At 35.5% G+C, this 25233-nt stretch overlaps 1 protein-coding gene across 1 annotated transcript in view; it reads right to left on the reverse strand.

Moving 5' to 3' along the window:
• LOC150096148 (ribosomal biogenesis protein LAS1L-like) overlaps positions 1 to 25233 on the reverse strand; it is a 266535-nt gene that overhangs the window by 17255 nt on the left and 224047 nt on the right. Inside the window, exon 12 of the mRNA XM_090409522.1 lies at positions 11139 to 11280. Coding sequence (XP_090265648.1) covers positions 11139 to 11280 — 142 coding nt within the window. The remainder of the gene's footprint in view (positions 1 to 11138; positions 11281 to 25233) is intronic.

Below are 25233 nucleotides of genomic sequence, written 5' to 3' on the forward strand. Positions count from 1 at the left end.
GAACAAGTAAAACATTTCAGCTATTTAGGCACGATTTTTACTGAAGATGGTAAATTAAATATAGAAATAGACAACAGAATCAGCAAAGCTATTATGGTGGGAAGTCAATTGAATAAATTCACATGGAATAAGAGAGAAATCAGCCGGAACACTAAATTAGCTGTGTACAAGACAGTGTTCAAACTAGTTTTAACTTATGGATCTGAGAGCTGGGTCAGAAGTAAAACACTTGACCAAAGACTAGACACCACAGATATGAGAGTCCTGAGAAAGATTATAGGCATGAACAGATGGCATCAATGGCAATATCATATTAAAAACGAGGATATTAGGAAAGAACTTGACATTGTCAGTGTCCACGAATGCGTTAGCAGAGCTAATCTTAGGTGGTATGGTCACTTAAACAGAATGAGCAAGGAAAGATTAGCAAAACAAGTGTTCTCTGCCAGGTTGGCAGCAAAACGACCCAGAGGAAGACCACGATATAGGTGGATTGATACGGTACAAAATGCTTTAGACGATAGAAATATAAGATCTGATAATGTTGGAGTCTTGACAAGTAACAGACTGATTTGGAGGAAAATTGTATATAGGAAAGTAATAATGATGTAATTTTTTTCATGTAGTGCTATCATATCCTGTACACCCCTTGAGGGTACATGGCAGGAATTTGATGATGATGATGATGATGAATTCATTATTTGGAAACAGCACACATCTTGGAAATGTGCTAATTATTATTTTTTTTAAAATTGTGATATGAATAATTGTAATTTCATTTGAAGCTCATAATTGCTGAAAACATTTCAGTAGCCAATTGATTTTTTTCTTGCAATTGTGTTTTTGAGGTTGTTAAGATGAACTATTAGTTGTTCTCCAATTCAGCTACAATTTTTCCATGTTTGTTTAGAAATTCTATTATTTCAGATCCAATGTATTTCTGTGTGATATAACAAATCACCACACACCATTTATTTATTTTAAATATTCTTGGAAATTTCGATGGTTCAATGATTTTCTTCGCATAAAATTCATAGTTGAAACCACCGTTGTCAATACATGATCAAACTGAAGTACTTTACTGCATAAAACTTCTCACTGTATCAAACAGTGATACTGCCGAATATCAGTTTGTTGATAGAATCTTTTTCGTAAGTAATGTGATTGCACCACTATATTTTCCTATCACAGATAGTGCACCATTGGTACAAGCACCTGAGTTTGTCACTTGGAAGGTTAAAATTCTTCATAACTTCAATTATTTCTTTTATCTTCAAATATTTTCTCTAATAGTATGTCCATGTAAATGATCGTATATCCACAACTTCTTCGTGTTTTCAAAATCTTTATTTACTTCCCATACATAAACTAATAATTGTGTAGTATGATTAGCATCGCAGTTCTCATCTAAACACAATAGAATAACTGATGAATTCTCTACATTTCATTTTAAGAGTATTGGTTAAATATTTTTAACTATATTAGCTATCCTATGTTGCATGGTCATTCTTGATAAACTAATTTCTTGAGAGAAAAAAATTTTTTTCTCTGGACATATATCTTCACAGATTAGTAAGAAATTTGTTTTCATAAAATCTCCTTCAGTGAACGGTTGATCCTAAAGTAGCAATTTCATGCACAATTAAATAACTCGCTCTAGTCATTGCTGTACTGCAACAACAAAATAAAGCTATTTTGTTCTGACTAAAGATTTTTTTAAACTCATTCACTCATTTATTTTTATTTCATGCATAGATAACTTGTCAAAAAATTTTGCATGTTTTGTGTCAAAGTATCTTAATATTATATTCTTTGGGCACAGCAGCTGAATCACACACATCAGACAAAAATTTTGTTTTATATTCAATAAAACAATACTTATGCACCCATTCTTCTTTAAACCACCTGTGTTCACAGCATCAATTTTTCTTTTCTTTTTTATCCACATTTAGAGAAAAGTTATCTAATATTTTCAAGTAACTGCTTTGCAAACTGACAAAATAAACATTACCACAAATTTATATAGGCATGGAATAACTAACACACAGAAAAACACATGTAATATTCACTATGACTTAAACATTAGATGTAGCGACAAGTACCTGCATAGCAACTATAAAATACTGGATCATTATCATGCAGGCATCGCTGGTGCAAAGTTGAGAAACTGACCAATCAAATTTTACCCTTTGTTTAGCACATGCACTATAGTTGATTTCTGATAAGGTGCAGGAAATGTAAACAAACTATCCTCCTTAATAAAAATATTTATTTACATCAACAATAACAATATATGAATCTACTGATGTTTAAAATATTTAATATTATACAAATATGTTTTCTTCTATTTACTGACTTTATACAGAGGCCAGTATTAAATCATTGGATGGGCTGCATCCAGCCAGCAGGCTGTATGTTATGCATTATGCAAATCAAAATCTCAAATATTTACTTCTACAACTTTCAATTCTGACTTCCAAATCCTTTTTCAGGGGTTTCTGATAATCTTATAAACTTCAATGATGGCTAAACTCAATCTCTAGAAATCATGCAATAGAAATTATCTATTGCATAATTGTCTAGAAATTATCCCAAGAAACTATTCTTGGGATAATTCTAACCTCCATCTTTCCTAGCATAAACATAACAAAAGAAGAGTTTCACTATATTAGTAACAAACAAATTTTATTCTCTTTTGCTCCAGACATTATACAAATATGCCCAACCACTGAATATTATCCTCATCATTTGTGATAGTGTCCATAAGAGCTATCTTAAAATGTTGACTTAGTACAGAAGAGAAAGCATTTAGGTTGATTAATGACCCATCTCTCCATCAATTTATTCTACACTGTTTCACACAGATAGTTTCTATCACCTGCATTTTTCTACAGCATAGTCAGCATTCACAAGAATTCTCTTTTAGATCTGTTCAGCATCTCTTCAAGGTAAAATGCACAACAGAATTCTTACTTGGACCTTTGTTTAACTAGTATATCGATGATATTGCAGATAGTATAAAGGATAATGTCCAGTTATTTGATGACAGAGAATTTCTGTAGGTTGATTTGAACACTTATACATGCAAACAATCATGCACTGAGGAAATTGCAGGCAGAGTATTATATTAATGGAAGTTTGCTGCAAGTAGTCAATGAGTGTGATGGTGCACAGAATTCAAATTTAGGAACCATGCTATATGTCAGATAACTGCAATGCTGAAGAAAGCACTAACTTATAGAAATAAAGAAGTTATTCTCCAACTTTACAAGGCTCTGATAAGATCACATCTGAATTATTATGCTTAGATATGGTCACATGGGTTCTATGGAGATGAGGAGACAGATAATAAGATCCAGCAACAAGTAACCAAGATGCTATCTGACTTATGGAACTGTGTATGAGGACAGAAACTCTGCATGTTGTGCATATGTACAGTTGCATGTGTATTAGTTTTAATGAAACTTCTAACACAGTAATCAAGAATGAAACATGTGAGACACAGTAAATAACATAAACATTTTGCACTGAAACTAACAAAAAGGATATACCTTAGTGTGGAACAGACAAACAATTTAAAGAGACAGAGTAGCTAGGATGAGAATCTTCCAAACTTTCAAGAGAGAGAGAATCACTAATTTAAATTAAGCTGGAATAACAAGGCTTCAAAACCTTATCTGAAAAAAAAAAAACGTTCATATGGAAAATTGCTTCTATGAAGGTGAGACCTGTACCAAAGGATACTTGGTCAGTACCATGTGTTGTGAGACCTAACTTTTGAGGTTTAAGGTATTCACTTTTTCAAGATTCTGCCTATAGGTTTGAAATGTCAATGGAATCAGAACTCTGCATTCTGTTGCAGTACTCTTGACTGTAGGAATGCAGAAGCCCATTAAATTATCTGTTGAATGTGAAGGGAGTTGTAGCCATCTGACCCCATTAAAGCTTTGGTAGTGAGAAGCACCTGTTGTAATAATGAAGAAGAACAAATATTATATGCTCTTGAATTGGCAATTCCAATTTTCGAAGAGGTGTGCAGAACTTTGATTCAACCTTGGTATCTCATCTGGGTCTGGCTCCCACTGATGAGACATCAGTCAAGGTTGAAACCAGTCTGGATAGTGGCCCTTTCCATAATGCATAGCATTATACGTGTGTGAAAGGAAGTGGCCTGGGATGTAAATGGTGGTGTAATTGAGTCTGAGAAAATAGATAGAGTAAGGAGTGATAAAGGTGACTGGGAATGGTTAGGTGTGGAGAAATCACAACCAAATAGTGGCATCAGTAGGATAGATTATATACCTAAAAGGGAATTGCTGTGTTTATTTACAAATGCCAGGAGCATCAGATATAAGGGAGATGAGATGGCTTTGCTGATTAAGTTTATTCACCCAAGAATTGTTGGAATAAGTAAAACATGATTGGATAAGTATGATATCTTGACAAGAAAAGCAGAAATGAAAGAATATGATGTTTTTCATGAGTATAGAAAGGACAAGAAGAGAGGGGAGAGTGCTGTCGATGATAGCAGGTAAATTATGCCTAGACAATGTGGAGATGTGAGAGGGAAATAGTGGCAATGGTTCTGAGTCAGTATAGCATGAGGTGGATTATTTATTTATTTAGGTATGGCATAATAATAATAAAAAAGACACATGACATCAAAATATATAAATACATAAATACATATTTGTGCAGACAATAAAAATGAGGTAGTGTACATATACAAATATCAGGTAAAAAAGTCACTAAAATTTTAAGTCTAATTCAGCTAGCCATTCAAGAGCTGAAAGATCTTCCTAAAAAAAAAACATCTCTCCGGTCGCCACGGTAGGCTCTTATGCTACAGTCCTCCACAATGTGTCAGATGGTTTGGTTTATGGCCCCACGGTCACATTGCAGCGTAGGTGATCTTCCCCAGTTGTGTAAGCTGTCTGCACAGATACCATATCCTGTGCTTATCCTATTTAAGCTTTTCCATATATGATGTGAAGCTCAATCCCTTTTGGATTTTGGTTGGGAAGGATATACTTGTTTAAGTCTGGTGGTAATTTTTCTTTCTTGGAAAGAAAGATCATCATGAGGTGGAGATTAACAGGAAGAAATATTTAATCAGCTGCTGCAGGAAATGTATAAGCAAAAAAAAAAAAAAAAAAAGGAGCGTGATCATTCTGGGTGATTTTAATTATGGTAATATAGACTGGAATGAAGAGAGAGCATTTGGGTTATAAGGAAAATGAATTTCTTGAGAGATATATCTTAGGTAGCATGTAAGGGAGGGCATGCAAGGATTAAGAGTATTAAATCTAATATTGGGGTGCTTAAGGGTCAAAGCTGTATAACTGAGAGGAGACCTCCACATAGCCTTTCAAGGAATGCGGAGAACCGACCAGGGCTTCTGACCTAATGTCCAATCCTCACCTTCTCGTGGTGCACCCTGTTGGGTATCTACTTGGATACTGAACGGACGATGATGGGCTGGCAATTTGGGATTTAGCCGACCAAATTGGTTAAACTAAAATAAAAAATGATAGTACAACATGACAAAATTTCATGCCGGCTGGGGCGTCACCCGGTTAAACAAGGCCCCCTTTGTTTTCGCCAGGGAACCAAGGCGAACAGCGAAAAGTCAGCTACTGGAACAAATCTGAAAACAAACCCCAACTCAACATCACCAGAGTTAAAGATCGGTATTATCAACATAAGAAGCCTGAATGGCAAAGAAACGGAGCTAGCTGAGGAATTAGATAAGTACCAGATCGACATAATAGGGGTGACTGAAACAAAAAAGACCAAAATTGGAGAGATCTTTCTGAGCAATAAATACAAAATGTTATATTCAGGCAATGACAATCAAGGAAAAGAAGGAGTAGCCATAGTATTCAACACAAAATACGAGGCTAATCTTCTTGAATGGCAGTCAGTCTCAAGTAGAGTAATGTGGGCAAATATGAGAATGGAGAATTGGACAATGAGACTTATTTGTGCCTATGGTCCCACAGAAGGTTCTACTAAGGTAGAAGTGGAGGAATTTTTTGAGGCCCTAGAGAAAGCTACTGACACAATGAAAAAGGAAAAGTTGGTCCTTGTTGGGGATCTAAATAGCAGAGTAGGAAATGATTGTGAGACATACAAAAATATTTTGGGAAAATTTGGAGAAAAGAGCAAAGCTAATAATAATGGCAAATATCTGTTGGATTTCTGCTCAGGACATGGACTGGTTATTACTAACACCATGTTCCAACATAAAAATGTGCACAAATTCACATGGAGAGAAGAGGCTAGGAATAAGAAAAGTCTTATTGACTATGTTATTATTGATAGCCTGGTGCAGGACACCAGAGTCTACAGAGGATTTGAAATTGGAAGTGATCACTATTTAGTCTTCAGCAGGATAAAATTGAATTTCATATTGAAAAGAATAACATGTAAGAAAGTTTTAAAGCGAATAAAAGTTGAGCAGCTCTCAGATGTGAACTGTAGACTAAAATACAGAAAGATTATTGAAAAGAAAATGAAAGAGTTTGAGAACAGGAATCAAACCTTGGAGATTCAGTGGCAAACTCTGAAGAAAACATTGATTGATTCTGCCAGAGAGGCATGTGGTGAGGTTGTGTGCAAGGATAAAAAAATCAGAACTCCCTAATGGACACAGGAAGTTAAAGAGGCAGTGAAGGAAAAGAAGAAAGCATATCAAAAGTTCCTGGCAAATAAGTCAGCTTTTACTCTTACAGAATACAGAGACAAATGTAAGAAAGCTAAACAGTGTGTAAAACTAGCTAAAAAAGTCATGGGAGGACTTTGGCAAGAATATAGAAAATAAATACCAAGAAGGTGGCAAAATATTCTGGATTGTTGAAGAAGCTTAGGAATGGAGGAAAGAGTGCTGTAAAAGGAGTTAGAGATGATAAAGGTGACATGAAAACGGTAGAAAAAGATATCCTTGAAGTATGGAGTAATTACTTTGAAAAACTGCTAAATGAAACAAGCAGTGATGACAGCACAGTGATAAAAAACACTGACCAGGCATGCAATCAGGAATACATATCCATACTTGAAGTAGAAAAAGCCATCAAATGCTTGAAATGTGGAAAGGCAGCAGGAGTAGATGATATTCGACAAGAAATGCTGAAGTATGGTGGTATAAAAGTCTTACAGTGGCTGCACTGCATAGTTCAGAAAGCCTGGACAGAGGGACGAATTCCCGATGATTGGAGTAGAGCTCTCATAGTACCCATATATAAAAAGGAAAATAAAACTGAATGTGAGAATTACAGAGGTATTTCCCTACTGAGTGTTCCTAGCAAGATCTATGCAAGTATACTTGAGAAACGGTTGAGAAGAATTGTGGAAGAAAAGCTTGGTGAAGAACAAGCTGGATTCAGGCCAAATAGAGGCTGTCAGGATCAGATCGTCACTTTACGACAAATAGTCGAGAAAGCATGAGAATATAACAAAGATCTGTATTTAAGTTTTGTCAATTTGGAAAAGGCATATGACAAGGTGCCAAGAGAGAAGCTATTCAATACGCTGCAGTTATATGGTGTCAATGGGGCATTATATCAAGCAATACTTAATGTTTATTTGAGTTGTAAGTCAGCAGTTAGAATCGAAGGAAGTACAGGAAGATGGTTTAATGTTAAATCTGGTGTGAGACAAGGATGTACATTATCCCTTCTGTTATTCATTATCTATATGGATCACATTATGAAGGAAAGTGGTATTAAACCTGATATCAAAATTGGAGATGTTAATGTCAGCTCTTTGCTTTATGCGGATGATGTTATACTTCTAAATAAATCCTCTACAAGTCTGCAAGATTCTCTGACTAAATTCAATTGCTGTTGTAATAGATATGGTATGAAGGTCAGCAATAAAAAGACAAAGACAATGAAAATAGGCAGAATCATTGAAAATGTCAACTGTGTTGTGAATGGAGAACCTGTGGAACAAGTAAAACAATTCAGCTACTTAGGCACAATTTTTACTGAAGATGGTAAATTAAATATAGAAATAGACAACAGAATCAGCAAAGCTGGTATGGTGAGAAGTCGAATAAATTCATATGGAATAAAAGAGAAATTAGTCGGAACACTAAATTAGCTGTATACAAGACAGTGTTCAAACCAGTTTAACTTATGGATCTGAGAGCTGGGTCAGAAGTAAAACACTTGACCAAAGACTAGAGACCGCAGATATGAGAGTCCTGAGAAAGATTAGAGGCGCAAACAGATGGCATCAATGGCAATGTCATATTAAAAATGAGGATATTAGGAAAGAACTTGACATTATCAGCATCCAAGAATGCGTTAGCAGAGCTAATCTCAGGTGGTATGGTCACTTAAATAGAATGGGAGAGGAAAGATTAAGATTAGCAAAACAAGTGTTCTCTGCCAGGTTGACAAGAAAACGACCAAGAGGAAGACCAAGATATAGGTGGATTGATACGGTACAAAGTGCCTTAGACGATAGAAATATAAGATCTGATAATGTTGGAGTCTTGACAAGTAACAGACTGATTTGGAGGAAAATTGTAGATAGGAAGTTAGTAATGATGTAATTTTTTCATGTAGTACTGTCATATCCTGTACACCCCTTGAGGGTACATGGCAGGAATTTGATGATGATGATGATGAAATCTAATATTTCATATGAGGATGTGATTGTGAGTAGGATGTCACATTTCCTTTCCAGTTGGTAAGAATGTCATGAGGTGATCACCTTGATGGTGACTAGCCATAGACTAGTAGGCTGGTAATTATGAGAAGCATAGGAGATCGCTTGGGGCTATAGCCTGGAATGAGGAGTTAAGCAGGAGGGAGGGAAAAATGCTACATGGGAACCAACCAAGAGATATTTAATAACATCAATGTACAAATATATTCCAAAGGTCAAAAAGCTGAATAAGGTGTGTGTCAAACAGACGAATGAAGGGTAACAGGCAGTTGTATGAGAAATGTAAAGAGCAGACCAGGAATGATTCAGTTGGCAAGGACAGCAAAAATGCAGTATGTGTGGGAATTATCAAATCAGGCAAAAAAATCTTAGTTTTTCAGACAAATGGCAACTAGAAGGAAGAATGATTATGTAAGATGATGCTGATGGATGACGATGGTGACTGCTGCACAGGATGTAGACGAGGTAGTCAGTAAACAATTTATAAGGGTGTTTCATTCTCATCAGGATGAAATCATGAGAAGCTTAACTGTGAGTGAGTAGGAATTATATGAGGAATTAGATAAGCTTGATGTCGATAGGGTGATAGGATTTGATGACATTGCCATATTTTTAAGGGATGTTTCAAAGAGTTGGCGGTAGCATTGGCGTGCCTGTTTAATAAGTCTTACAACAGCACAGGTACCAAAGGAGTGGAAAAAAAGGTAATATTATTATATATATCATAAAGGTAGTGATAAGGCTGTGGCTATAAATTATAGACCAATATGTATATCTGGAGTTGTGGTTAAGGTACTGGAGAGATTAGTGAGAACTAGGATCCAGAAATGGGTTGATAACAGCAATATTTTCTGTGGTTATCAGCATGGGTCTGTTAAAGGGAGATCGTGTTTTTACCAACTTACTCATGTATTCTAACAAGGTGACAAATGTCTTCAACAATGGAAATGCATGTACAGTAGTATACTTAGATTTTGTAAAAGCTTTTGATAGATTTCCACATGATATGCTGTTATATAAACTAAAACGGATGGAAATGGATAACAAACTAGTGAGCTGGATCAGTGATTGGCTGTCAGATAGGTATCAGAAAACTCAATGTTGAAAATTGTCAAGTTTTTGAAATTTGGTAAGCAGTGATGTGATGCAAAGTATATACTTGGTGGGGGAAACTCTGAGGGAGATAGAGATGAGAGATCTGGGAGTGATGGTGGACAGGGACATGAAGTTCAGGGTCCATACTGCACAAGTTGTGAAGTCATCACACTGGATAATGGCAATGATGTGGAGGACCTTAGCATGCAGAAATAAAGTGGTTGTGGTTCTAATTGTATAAGGCCTTGATCAGGCCTCATGTGGATTATTATATCTGGTCAGCTGGTTTCCATGGTGACAAGAATATGCTAGAAAGGGATCAGAGAAGATTCATAAAGGTTACAAGTGGTGTTTGGAATGTGGGGTATGAAGACAGATTGAGGAAATGAAATTTGCAAAGCCTCATGAATAGGAGTTGAGGAGATATGATTGAGACATAAGGTTAATCAGGAATTGTTACCAAGTTGACATGGAAGGAAAATTTCATAGAATGTGAGGAGGAGGGGGTAGAACAAGAAGCTAACATTGGAAACTGTATAAGGTTGTGAGCAAAGGAGTGAGGAGACAATTGTTCTATAGAGAGTAGTGAGTGGAATGCATTGCCTGAGTTTTAAGGCACAGTTTGAGCATTGTGTGTTGTAGTACAGTGCTTCCCAAACTTATGAATGTCAGGGGCCCCCCCTTTAGAAAAATTAAAATATTTCACGGCCCCCTTCAAAAAAAAAAAAAATCCTAATACAGACATATTATTATAATATTTATTGTATGTAGCAATGAAACATTAATTTAAAGCACAAAAAACTTAACCGTTTTAAATGAGCGCAAGATTTTGCGTTTGTAAGCTTTTTTTTTGTGCTTCTTATCAATCATTTTTATCATTTCAATACCTTTGAAATTAAACTTATATGAATAAGCATATATTTACTAATATTCATTAAGTGCCGAAATATGCAAGAAGCAAAATTTGTGAACCAACACCAATGTGTTAATTTTTCCATTAAAATATAAAAAATTACAAAAAAGAAATAAATAATAAAAATTAAATACATTTCTTTTAAGATAAAAAAATATCTACTTAGTCTTTAAACATTTTAAATTTGTTTTCATTATTTCACGGCCCCCCTGAACAAAACTAATGGCCCTCGAGGGGGACCGCAGCCCACAGTTTGGGAAGCACTGTTGTAGTATGTACCTCCCACTGATTCCATAGAAGTCTGATGTTAATAATAAATTACATCATGTAATTTTTGTGTAGCACTTTATTTACTCCAGGCATTGCACATATAATGCATGTATAATAATTTATCATAACTTATTTTTTACATAAAAATATATATATGTTTATATTACAAGTTATTATAGCTTACCAAGTTTCTTGCTGGATATCTACATTATAGCGTTCTTGATCATTAGTGTTGTTCTCTAAGTTTTTTTCATTATCATTTACTGATTGTTCTGAAGAAAAACTTGGTGGAACTGCTCCAATTGGACAGTTACTCCAGTCAATATCTAGATATTCAAAAGTAAAGGACCATATATAATTAACAACAAAATGTTAAGGTCATTTAATAAAACATGACCACGTGTAAGATAACATACAAATATTATTATACTTTATTTGTAGATTAATGATCACTATACACACATTTACTCTGCATTTTAAGAATGATAAAATAGCAAGAGAAGAAATAACATTTGAAGCAACCTTGTATAATAGTACAAGGTTGCTTCAAAACTCATAACCTCATACTTAAAAGTCAAACTTTCTGTTTTGAACTGTTTTCTGTAGAGCTTAGAAGACAAATCACACTTTTTGTGATGTTTTCAAATTGATGAGAATCATGAATATATCAAAGATGTTTAAGAAATGTTCATGTTAATGAACCATCAGCCTATCAATTTGTAATCAACCATCTATCAACCAATCAAATTTCAAATTGAGCCGTTAATAACTTTTGGCAAATTAATTAATTTCTGTCCTCAGCATGTTTTGTGCACTTCTTGTCTGAGATGTGTTGCTTGAGTAATTTATCTTTAGGGTTCTTTGATGAAAAGCAAAATAATAACATCACTCTAGTGTTATCATCATTCCATGCTATTTATACTTCTCAACTAGTTAAATTGATCTGATCAAGCAATTCTTTCTCTTAGAATGTTTTTTTTTTTAATAATCTTTGTTACTTCAGGCCTCCTACTTATTAATATACCCCTCCACTTCAAAGTGAAGTTAAGATGGTCAATTTTAGACTAGCAAAACCCAAGGATTTCTTTTCAAGATTTTCACTCCCGTTAACAGAATGATGCAAAGTTTTTTTAAGCATTATTAGAAAATGATCCTTCTGTATACAAGAATCAGTATATAAACAAAACAAATAACATCTGTCTGTCTGTGTGTACATGTGTGTGAGAGAGAGAGAGATTATAGTTGATGAATTCTTGTGGTGCTCAAGTAAAAGCAGCCTTCAATCAAACTGTTATTTCGTATCATTTGCACCAATTTATCATGCATGCCCCATTAAAAAATACAATTCTTGATGAATAAATACAAGAAAAAAATTTAACAATTTTTTTTTTTTTTTTTTTTTGCGATTCAAAATCAATGCAATAATCATTGTTTTCAAAGTAATCCCCAACCAGCATTAATACACTAGTCCTATCTCTTTTCTCACTTTTGAAAGTTTTTATGGAAATAACTTTCTTGAAATCATCTTTATAACTCCTTTGTGATATTTCTATTTAACATCAAACTTTATGAAAACAAGCAACTTGCATGCATACATCAAATACAATTTTTCCATTTTCCAGGTGGTCTCCTAATGGTTTCTTGCAATTTACCTAACACAATAGAATAAAATTCTTTGCTGAGTAACTCTCCTTCATGGAAATAAAGCTCTCATCTCTCTCAAAGTCAATGAGGTCACATTGGTGACATGTCCATATGTACCATTGCCGCTCAAATGGAGCATCCAAAATCAACAGTTGCCGATGTGATCAACAAATGGAGACGTTCTGACATCACTAGTGCAGGAAAACACCCAGGGCCACTACCAAAAATGACTGAAAGGGACAGAAGGATGTTAAAATGGGTGGCATGCAAAAACTGGCTACAATTAGCACAGACCATCCGTGATATATTCCAGAGTGCCAGCAACACCATGGTGAGTGCTAATACTGTACAAAAAGAACTCTATTCTGGGGTTTCCATGGAAGAGCAGTAGCAGCAGCACACAAGCTGAACATCACAACAATGAACAAGGCTGCTCATCTGGCCTGGTGCAAAGAGCATGTGAACTGGACAATTGACCAGTGGAAAACAGTACTCTGGAGCAATGAATCAAGGTTCACCTGGTGGAAGGTGTGGATATGGAGGCAGCCAGGTGAATGCTTGTTACCACAGTAAAGTTTGGTGGTGGAGGAGTAATGGTGTGGGGTGCATTCAACTGGTTTGGAGTGGGACCACTGATCATTGTCTGTGATTCCATTAAGGCAGCTCAGTTCCCTTGATATTCTGGATAATCAGGTGCTGCCTACATTGTGCAATTTTTATGGAAAGAGCCCCATGCCAGAAAGGTGCAGCTATCATGGAATGGTATGAAGAGATGGGTGTTAAACAACTGTCCTCTGGCCTGCACTGAGTCTTGATCTCAACACAGTTGAACACCTGTGAGATTAATTGGAGTGGCGATTGAGATCCAGAGCAGAAGTCCTCGATCTGTCACTGAACTCAGTGCTGCTTTGATGGAGCAATAAAGACAAATTCCACCGCACAATGGTGGAAAGCCTCTGTCAAAGGGTGCAGGAGGTGATCGATGCCAAAGGTGAACATACTCAATATTAGGTATCAACTGTAAATTGCTAAAATGTTCAGACAATTATTGGTAAATAGTGTGTGTATATATACACAAGGTGATTAAAATTAAAGTATCCCCTGTTTTAAGGACTTGTGGAACATCATCCAATAATCTAAATGCTACACCCCTTCGTAGGAATATGATGTGCATCAAGGTGGAAGCAATATCTGTGAGAGAGAGAGAATTTTCAAAATTCACCACCAGAGGGAATGTGTGTACCACAAGAGGTACACACATTCCTTTCTTTACATCCTAAATTTTATTAAATTCCATTCAGTCAGAGCAGTTGCTCTAATACATAATTTATTTTGTCCTCTGTGCAAAAGGTCTGACAACAGAAATTGGCATGGCTCAACAAATTTCTATAAGATGCTGAATTCCAAAATCTGGCCAGAGTCCCAAAATAACCTGTGAGCAAAGTGAATTTAGAGAGGCTAAGGTACTTTGTATGAAAAAACCTAAAAACTAACAGAACTAAAGTAACTTCTGTGATAATCTTTTCTCAAAAATCCAGATAAGATATAGATGTCAAAGTTAGAACTCCATTAAACATAATGGAGTTCAAACTCTTAATAAATTAAATCTAAATTCACATTATCCTTAGATAAAAAGTAAAAATAACTAAAGTAATTAAATAAAAAATTAAAATAAATCTGCTAGCAGCATTTATTATTATTATTTGAGATATGGCATAGTGATCAGCAGAACAAAATACACAGTTAGTTGCCTTTTATAGACCAGAGGATATAAAGGATGATGGGGATAGTATGCATTGGCAAATAAGTTTAATGAGTGAAGGGGGAATAATTATTGTGGGGAGACTTCAACTATGGAAACATAGATTGGAAGGAGAAAAGGACATATGGAAGAAAGGAAATGGAATTTATGCAGTTACTAATGAATAATTACCAGAGACAGCATGTGATGAAAAGTACTAAGGGTTTGAAAGTACTAGATCTAGTAACCACATCAGCGATTGTGTCTGTAACCAATAAGACCACATTACACTGATTGGTGAGAGTGATTGCATAGTCTTCACCTGAAAGGTGGCTAAATATGTGAAAATTTTCAGTTAAAAGAGGATATGTGGAATTACAGGGCTTAGGAGATTGCTTGGATTAGTGCCATGGTATGTGAAACTGAAAGGATTGGATGTTGATAGTGCATGGGAAGTGGTAAAGGAGTATTTGAGGGAAGTAATTGCAGACTGCATACCTACAGTCAGAAGAGTAAATCAAGTGGAAGTTAAATGGATGAATATCATCATTAAGCTGGAGCTACAAAAAAATAAAAATTTGTAGAGGGGAATTCAAGGAGAAAAGTGACCAGCAGGCACATGAGCAGTGCAAAGCATAGGCCAGAAGGGTAAACTGTGTAGCAAGAAAGGCAAAAGCAGAGTATAAAAGGAAGTTAGCAGTACAGGCCAAAGATAATCCTAAAGACTTCTATTGGCATGTTGCAAGTAAAAGGAAGAATGTTTATGGCAGAATGATTTTAATGAATGTCAATGGTATAGAAGTAACTGAATCAGGCAAAATAGTAGAATTACTAAGTGAACACTTCGCAAGAATATGAGGAGGTACCCCAAAATAAATGGAATCTGAACTTGGTGCATGTGAATTTTCTAGTTATGGATGATGCCACTAAGCATTATTCATGTGCAGTTTTCAATGCCAGTCTGGCAAAGGGGTGTCATCCTGTGTGAACTGGTTCGTTGTTCTGGCTGCTTTTTTGTTAATGCTTACAAGCAAGTTTGGCAATTTTGTGATAGATGACAAGGAACAGAGAGTGTGTAAGAAATTTTGTTTTTTTGGGGGGTAAAACTGCAGCTGAAACTATTGTTATGATTTGGCAAGCCTTTAAGGACAATGTTTTAGGTAAAAAACAGGTTTATGAGTGGTTTTCCCATTTCAAAAACGGGGATATGTCAGTTGAAGACTAACCATAATTTGGCTGACCTTCAACAAGCAGAAATGATGAAAACATTGAAAAGGTTTGCCAGGCAATCAATGAAGATCGTCGAAAGAGCACTGAGCAAGTTTCTGAAGAGATGAATTTGTAATGGAGTTTGTACCAGCAAATTTTAACAGAGGATTTGCAAATGAAATGTGTCCACTAAATTTGTATCTTGTTTGCACACAGAGGATTAAAAAAATAAAATAAATAAAAATCATGTGAAGTTTGCTGCGACTTGAGAGAGCAGGTTCTTAATGACAAAACTTTCTTTCAAAAATTGTGACTGGGGATTAGTCTTGGTGCTATGGTTACGATCCAGAAACAAAACAAGCATCGAACCAATGGAAGCATGCGACTTCACCGAGATCCAAAGTGGCACGTCAAGTTCAATGAGACGCCAAGACAATGTTGATTTGTTTTTTGATGTGAATGGAATTGTATACAAAGAATTTATTCCTCCAGGACAGATAGTGAACCAACATTTTTATCCCAACATTTTGAGAAGATGCATGATTATGTGCGACAAAAATGGCCAGACATGTAAAGTAGCAGAGACTGACTGCTGCACCAAGACAATGCCCCAGCCCACATGGCCTTGTCTGTCCAACAGTTCTTGGACAGACAAGGCCATGTGGGCTGGTCTGTCCAACAGTTCTTGATAAAAAACAACATGGTGAATGTTCCCCACCATCCCTACTAGCCCATCTCTCTCTCCATGAGACTTTTTTTTTATTCCCATGGATAAAGAGAACCACAAAAGGGCAGCGATTCATTCATGTGGATGCAGTGAAAGAAAATTTGCTGGAAGCCATAAACAGTATTCCAGTTGAGCAGATCGAGAACCGTTTCCAGCAGTGGAAAAAACGTTGGACAAGTGCATTGACTCACATGTAGAGTACAATGAAGGAGACTAGAATATGGTATTATAAACTTTAATAAAATTAAAAAAGAAAAAAATGATAACTCTAGTTATTTTTGGGGTACCCTCTCGTATATCATCCAAGTGGAGATATTGCAGTAACAAGAGCAAAGGCTTATAATGGATACTGCGGTAAATAAACTGTAGGTGTATACATATTACAGATCTATATATTACATCATAGTCAAAGTGAAGTTGGTCAAGAGCAAAATGCAAGAATGGAAGAGACTATATAGGAGGTGAATGTTCCCACCATCTCTACTAGCCCATCTATCTCTCCATGTGACATTTTTTTTTTATTCCCATGGATAGAGAGAACCACAAAAGGGTAGCGATTCACTCATGTGGATGCAGTGAAAGAAAATTTGCTGGAAGCCATAAACAATATTCCAGTTGAACAGATCGAGAAACTTTAATGAAATTAAAACAGAAAAAAATGATAACTCTAGTTATTTTTTTCTTTTGTATATACGAGTATATACAAAATATACTCGTATATCTCTTGGATGTACGAGATATATCTCTTGGATATCATCCAAGTATATATACGAGTATATATACTCGTATATATACTTGGATGATATACGAGAGGGGGTACCCTCTCGTATATCATCCAAGTGGAGATATTGCAGTAACAAGAGCAAAGGCTTATAATGGATACTGCGGTAAATAAACCGTATGTATATAACATATATTACATCATAGTCAAGGTACTAGAGAAGTTGGTCAAGAGCAAAATGCAAGAATGGAAGAGACACCATATGGGGGGGGGGGAATTATGGCTTGGTGAAGAGTAGGTCATCCCTCAGTAATTTGATCATGTTTTATAATACAGTGACAGCTGACTTCGTAAAGGTAATGAGTTTACAGTGATACTGCTGGACTTTGCAAAGGCATTCGACAGGATAACCATATGGAATGCTAATTAATAAATTGTGGATATAAAGCTGGTGAAGGGATAAGAGGGTAGTTGATGGAGAGATATCAGAGAGTAGTTTATTCAGGAGTAAGAGTCCAGTAGAAGGCCTGTGACTAGCAGTGTAACACAGGGCTTGGTTCTTGGGCTGCTACTATTTAATTTGTACATTAATGATATAGGAAAGGATCTGAGAGGAACTATTCAGTTGTTTGCTGATGATGCAAAATTGGGTTGAGCAATAGTTAATAAAGATGTTAACATTTTGCAGGATGATTTGGATAGACTAATAGTCTGGGCAAAGGAGAACAGATAAGAGTTTAATGTGGAAAAGTGTAAGATTATGCATTTTGAGATGAAAAGATTACCAACTGTACTCAATAAAATTGATGAAGCCAGGGGATTTCGGGGTGTTAGTGGATAGGGAGTTTAAGTTTAGATGACAATATTGCAAAAGTATCTAAAACAGCTCATTCTTCAGATTACTGAAGAATACCTGATGAGCAGAAACAAGCAAGTTATTACACCTCTTTATAGAGCCTTGGTAAGATCTCATCTTGACCATTGTGTGCAAATCTGGTGAACTGGGTTTTTGGGGATGAGGAGAAGTTGGAGAGGATCCAGAGGCAAGTGACCAAGATGGTAGCAGACCTATGGAATGCACCTTATGAGAACAGGTTGAAGATTTGTGGGTTATAGAAATTGATTGATATGTGGAAAAGAGGTGGTATGATTGAAACTAACAAATTACTGAAGGGTTTTTAGGAGATTAACACAGAGGAAATTTTTCAGAACAGGTCTGGTGGTAGGAAAACCACCAGACCTGTTTCCATTCTACACTCTTACTCAGTTTCCATCCTTGGAAATTGAGTAAGAGTGTAGTTAGCAAAGATTTTCAGGACTAGATTTTTTGCTTGGAGAGTGGTGAATGAGAGGAATAGATTGTCAGTCTGTTGTGGGTGACATGACTGTGAATGAGTTCAAAGCAGTGTATGATAGATACTGCAGGAATGTTGGATAGTGCTTTGCATGATGTTTAGGGCCTCCCTCAATGAGTCTAAGGACTCCATGGAGTAACCTATAATAATAATATCTTTCACATAAGAACAAAGCATTCTTTTTTTTTTGTTTTTAGTTTTTTTTTTTTTTTTTTAATGTTGTGACTTCGTGTTGAAGTTGTGAAAAGAGGGATGATGATAATATTCACCATGGCATCAGAAGGCTCTGGTCTTAAATCTTTTATTTTTGAAAAAAGTTTAGAAAGATTTTCTTTCAAATGCTGTGCATTTTTAGTATATGATTTCAAGTGGCCTCTAACAGGACACAGAATCTTGGACAGGAATGCTGCAAGTTTTTTTAAAATGTATACAACAGAATTAACTGGCCTTGGCAATCTGGTTTATGATATTTAAAAACCATAAATCCAATAAAACTGATGTAGTGTTCTTATAAATAAAACTGATGGTGTGTTCTTAGTGTTTTTGACCAACACCTCTCATCTAGTCTAAATGATGTGGTTTTATCATTAAGGTGACCGTTGCCCTTATTAGCATATCTCCAGTTAAACAGACCTCAAATATCTGTTTGTCTGAAGCAACCTTAACAAGTCAATTATAAACAAAAACACCTTTTTTCCTAAATGGCTATGATACTAAAGTGCTTCAAAAAATAATTGCAAGTTTCACTTACAAACATCTTAATCATTTTGAAATATACCAAATTCTCATTCCTTATGTGAAATATGCTTTTAGAAATGTCACCAGAATCTGCAAGAAGTAAGAGCTAATTGTTTTGAAACTGATCTACAGAACTTTCCAGTTATTTCTTAAAGAGAAGCTTGCTCACTTGTCTCTCTCTGCTGTTTATCAAGTCCCATGCACCTACAACTTATCTTATTTTGGTCAAACTTAGCTGTTCAGCAGCAAACAGGATACTTTAAAAGAGGTAAACCGTGAGTAGACATATCGGTACACAATAAATAACGGAAAAAACTCACGTAGAAAGATTATTTATTAGTATAATTTTCACCTGTGTGTCACAGGCATCCTCAGTACATTAAGCTCAAAATTAAACACTAACTGACAATTCCAAAAAGCGCCACCTAAGTAGCTGGTGTAAGATAACTAAAAAGGTCAATAACTTTCCTTAAAAAAAAAAAAAGTTAGGAAAGATTAGCTGATTTGTAAAGTACTATCTCCCATAAAGGGGACAGACGTAAGCCGTCGGATCTGTTTAAGTTAGGAGAATGAAATAGAGTTTCACATGTTTCTTTATAAAGGCGTTCCATGAGAAACTGACTTTTGTGAAGAACTCTTGTCTTTCTCCAATGAACTCTGTGTCTAGTGAAGATGGCATGTTCAGAAAGTCCAGACTTTTCAGGTTTAAAGTATTCAATATAAGATTGGTGTTCTTCTAGCCGAATAGAGGCAGATCTTCCCGTTTGTCCGAAATAAGATAATCCATAAGAGCACGGAATCTGGTAGACACCTGGATGATTAAGATGTGGAAGCTTGTCCTTAGGAGAAGTGAGAAAGGTGGAGATTTTTCTAAATGGTCGAAAGGCAACAAAAATATTCTGTGGTTTTAAAACTTTTGCTATACGTTCACTGATGCCTTGTACATAAGGGATAGTAATGCGCGTTATTTCCTCTGTGTTTGAAGAGGAAGACATATTAAAACTACTCAAAGTTCTTTCAATGAAGCAATTCTTATAACCATTAGATAGAAAGGAAGAAGTTATGTATTGTAGTTCTTTCTGTAAAAGATCGTCTGTAGAACAAAAGGAGTGGGCCCGATGAACCAGTGTTTTAAGTTCCTGCCTTTTGACTGGGATGGTGATGAGATTCCGCATGGATATAATGGCCTGTATGAGTCTATACTCTTACAATACTCCTATACTTCTATACACCTTACAATACTCTGTAAGGTGGCAGAATGACTTCACCCAGTCAGAACGAATAGGGAGGCTCCCGTGTGTGAGATTCGAAGTCGAAAAGAGGGCGCTGAGAAATTAAATAAATACGGCAGCACAGGTCTGAATAGCCCCCCCCCCCCCCCCCATTTTATTTTCTCTGTTCCGGTTTTCTCATCTTGCTAAGACGATGATGTCGAGTCTCTACGTTCCCGTAGCTGACTAGCGTAAGTCCCAGCAAGGCGGTGCACCAGACAACGGTAGACCCAATTCGTGGGCCATCGGCAAGAGCAAGCCGATATTAGATAACAAAGACGAGTGCCAGATTCGTATTATCCACGTGATTCCCATGTGGCAGCGTGTTGTAACAACAGCGAAATTCCACTAGAAGCGACAGATGAAAAGATCTCGATACAGACCATGCAGCTCGAAAATCTTGTTGGATTGTTTGTCTGAGAATCCTAGTATTGTGTGATTGCAGCAGTTATTGTAATGGAACTGATATTAGAACGTATATGATCTAAGAACCTGAATAATGTTTTGTGCCAAATACGCACCAGATAATATGTGATTAATGTAGTATTTGCTTAAATGATTCTTTAATGTAACAATGATTTGTATATTTAAAGTGAGAGAGTTGTGCATGAAATTCTAAACAATTCTTTATCTTAGTATTGCCATTAACATTGTGCTTTTCTATGTAATCTTTAGTTGTAAAATAAACATGTTTTCTAATTTATGCATATGTGTGTTCTGAGCATGTTGACTGACTTCACTACTCATAAAAATATCAAACCTATGCATGTGGGGAATATCCAAAGAAAATTAAGAATAAAAGGGCTACGACTGCAAAGCTAAGGTATCCACAGCGTCCGGATCTAATTTAATATTATTGGTGACACTTAATCTCTGTGAACTTTCCCTAGGATAAAATATTTCTATCCTTAGACTTAGAATGGCGCAGCAATTAATCAAACAAATTTGCCTGAGTTAAAAGGGGGAAGTCTCACAGGAATCAAATTAGTAGATAACATTTGAGGCCCTACAGAGTGAATAAAACAGATAAATTACGGAAAGTGAAGACGTAACAATATGTTTTTATTACTCTTGAAATATGCGCATACTATTAACGTGTGAATATGTTCAGCAACTAAAGAATACTTAATATGGCATAAAAAGGCATTGCCAGATTATATTTCTGTTGTGAATTGTAAAGTATTGGTGAACTTCAAGCAGTGTAAAATGTTCATAAGCGATTTGGCATTTGTAAAATGAACCGAAAGTCACAATTTATTAGTTGATGCAATATTCATAAATATAAACTATTCGTAAGTTCACCTATAATAATATAAAACTCAGAAAAAGCCCTTCACGGATTTAATCTGTTTATCACATCAACTAGGCACTGCATATATCATTTATGAAATTTCTTAAAGAACACCAAAATTATGGATTCTGGAATAAACATTCCACATGAAATAAAAACCAAACCCTAAAACAAGAAACAATATATCCAATATTTAGGAAATGATACAACATTTCATACTGATAGTGATGTATATAATAAATTATGTTTTCAGTGTGGAATACTATAATATGAACAACAAAAGGGAAGGAAACAATGGTTAAAATTTAATAAGGTCATGGCAAAATACCAACATTATATGGTTGAAAAAGTTGCATTAGACAGAGGGAGAAAAAAATGTTTTAAGTTGAACAAAAGAAACAGACAACTGAGGATATTTTAAGGGACTAAATATTACATTGCATCATATTTCTGAAAGAATATGCTACAAAATGAACCAAACCCATCACAACATTCTAACTTCATTAGAAATGATTATATCTATGTTAAAAAAAATAATAATAAAATTAAATTTAAAAAAAAAATATATATATATATATATATATATACATACAGTGCTAACTAAATATGCTCGCTCATGGTGAGTGGCTTTGCCAGTTGGTGAATGGCTACAGAATGAAATAGTGTTTTTTTTTTTTTTTTTTTTTTTAAATTCAATGTGTATTATCTCAGTTATTATGTTTCAAGTTAGCAAAATAAGAACATGCAGTATTCCAGATCCATGGTATGTGTCAGAATATGCATTATTTATGTCATAATATTTTTATTAAGTAAAATCACAGGAAAAAGCCAGTGCATTCAAAACACAGGAGTGCTCCTTAAGAAAAATATGCACTGCTGTGTTGTATTTTAGAGGAGCCACATGAAAAATTAAGAAATATAGCATCTAGAGTATTTTTTTTATTGTTTTTAAAATGAATAAATAAACTTCTCCAACCACAATACGGCTTAATCATTCTGTGAAAGTTCTATTGAATTACTGGGACATGTCATTAAAATACTGATGGATCTTTGCTTTTTGCATGCCAAGTAGAGTTTTGAGAGTGTGTGTGTACACATGCACAGTAAATATCACACATAACACATTCAGCATGCAACAAAAAGAAGTTATTAAGTTTTATTTTATTTTTATTTCTTTATAATGACTCCATACACGACGTCACAAAGACCTATAACACAACAGTGTCATGTGTGAGCAAAGTGATTAAGGAGAAAGAAGCAATATATTTTCTAAAAGAAAACATCAATTCAATCGAAAGTGCATGCACTATCATCTGCAGGAGAATAACTCTATTTGATTAATAAATATCCATAAATATATACAATAAAATAAATTTGTTAATAAAATATTTTTAAATATAAACAATTAATTACAATTTATGGAACACATAAATGGTGAATATCAGTCAATATAACTTCTCTCAAAATTGTGGAAGTTTAAGGCAATCATTTTTGTTAAGGTCTATATTGTGAATGAGTGCTTCATAGATTTCTTTGTACACTCTTTCCAGAAGAAAATAACTTTTATGTAACACTTTGGTTTTGTTCCACTGAATCTAGTGTTTTATAGATAATATGTGCTTTACCAGATTTATTCGGTTCTTTAAGTGAAATATATTCTTGATGTTCTTTAAGATGAATTTGTGCAAAACGACCAGTCTGTCCATAATAACATAAGCCAAAAGAGCAGGCGATTCAGTAAACTCCAGATTGACTCCTCAAAAACTGTCATTAATATTTCAGGCCATTCTTTACCAAATGATAAAATATCAGTATTGTCCAAAGGGTTAGATTATGCAGTAACTTCCACACACCATACCGATCATGGACTTTGTGTATAATATAGATAGAGGCCTTCGTAACTGTTCATATTATTCAGCGAATAATATGAACATATAAATTTTTATATAAAATATAAATTAAAAGTGTGGTGGTGGAGTACTGTTTATGATAAGTGATGACCTATGTCCTCTAAGAGTGAAGGCTTTGGAAGGAAGTGAGACAAATGATTTTGAGAGCATATGGTGTGAGGTAGAGGTGGGCAAGACAGGATATTTAGTGGGTGTTGCTACAGACCCAGGAGCACAGAATATGGGGACCAGGAGATGTTTAGACAGTTAAGTTTAGCAAGTGCAAGAAGAATGATTGTTATGGGAGATTGTAACTACAGTAGTATAAATTGGAGAGAGGAAGATGCATATAGCAATAGGGGAATGGAATTTCTAGAATTCTTGAGGGACAAATGTCTTAGGCAACATGTAACAGAGGGAACAAAAGGTTCAAGAGTTTTGGATTGGGTTATAGTATCAGAAGAATTGATAATAACTGAGATGATATCTCTCCCACCAGTTGGAGAGAGTGACCATATGGTTTTGACTTGGAAAATGAATAGACATGCAGGAGTATCAAAGAGACGGGAACTTATGTGGAATTATAAAGCAGGTGATTATAATAGTCTTAAACGTCAACTTCGGGAAGTTTCATGGAGGGAGGAATTGGAAGGCCGGGATATCATTAGTGTGTGGGAAATTGTGAAAGAATATTTGTTAGCAGCAATGGTAAGTTGTATACCACGAGTGAAGAAGAGGACACAATTTGGAGTAAAGTGGATGACAAACAATATCAAACAGGAATTGCATGCGAAAAAGAGGCTATGGAAGAGATATAAAGAGACAGATGAAGAGAAGATGCATGAAGAATATAAGACACAGGCCAGAAGAGTGACTAGTGTGGTAAGGAAAGCGTAACTGGAATATGAGAGGAGATTGGCCCTAAGATCCAAAGAAAATCCTACAGAATTTTTTAGCTATGTGGCCAGTAAGAGGAGAAATGACTGTGGAAGAATGATATTGTGGGATAAAAATGGGAATAGAGTGACTGATGCAGAGGACATAGTGGAATTGTTCAATGAACACTTTATTGGAGTATTTCATCCTAGAGGAGTCAGTTTTAATGCTAGAGGGATAGGGCAGGTTCGAGGTTTAGAGGTACAGGAGGAGAATGTGTTTCAGATACTGAGTACTCTGGATGTCAGTAAAGCTTTGGGACTGGATGGTATTTCACCACGAGTTTTGAGAGAATGTGCTAGGGAACTGACAGTGCCTTTAACCTGGCTTTTCAATGAAAGTCTTGCTGCGGGAAAGGTGCCCAGGGAATGGAAGGAAGGTAAGATAGTGCCATAGTGCCATAAGGGTAGTAACAGACTGGAAGTGTCTAATTATAGGCCAGTCTGTGTGTCATCAGTAGTTGTTAAGATCTTGGAGAAAGTAGTGAGGGACCGTATACAGCATTGGGCAGATGAGGGTAATGTTATCTGTGAGAGTCAACATGGATTTGTGAAAGGGCGCTCTTGTTTTAGCAATATGCTAGCCTTTTATAATAAAGTTACAAGAACATTAGATGAGGGAAAGGCATATACTGCAATTTTCTTAGACTTAGCGAAGGCATTTGACAGGGTGCCACATGATAAGCTTATTTAAGTGGCAGCACATGGGTCTAGATGTCAGATTGGTCAACTGGATTCAGGATTGGCTGTCTGATAGG

The sequence above is a fragment of the Typopeltis vanoorti genome, chromosome 19, assembly GCF_054136105.1.
Source record: "Typopeltis vanoorti isolate ZY-2024b chromosome 19, IOZ_Tvanoo_1.0, whole genome shotgun sequence".
Lineage (NCBI taxonomy): Eukaryota > Metazoa > Arthropoda > Arachnida > Uropygi > Thelyphonidae > Typopeltis > Typopeltis vanoorti.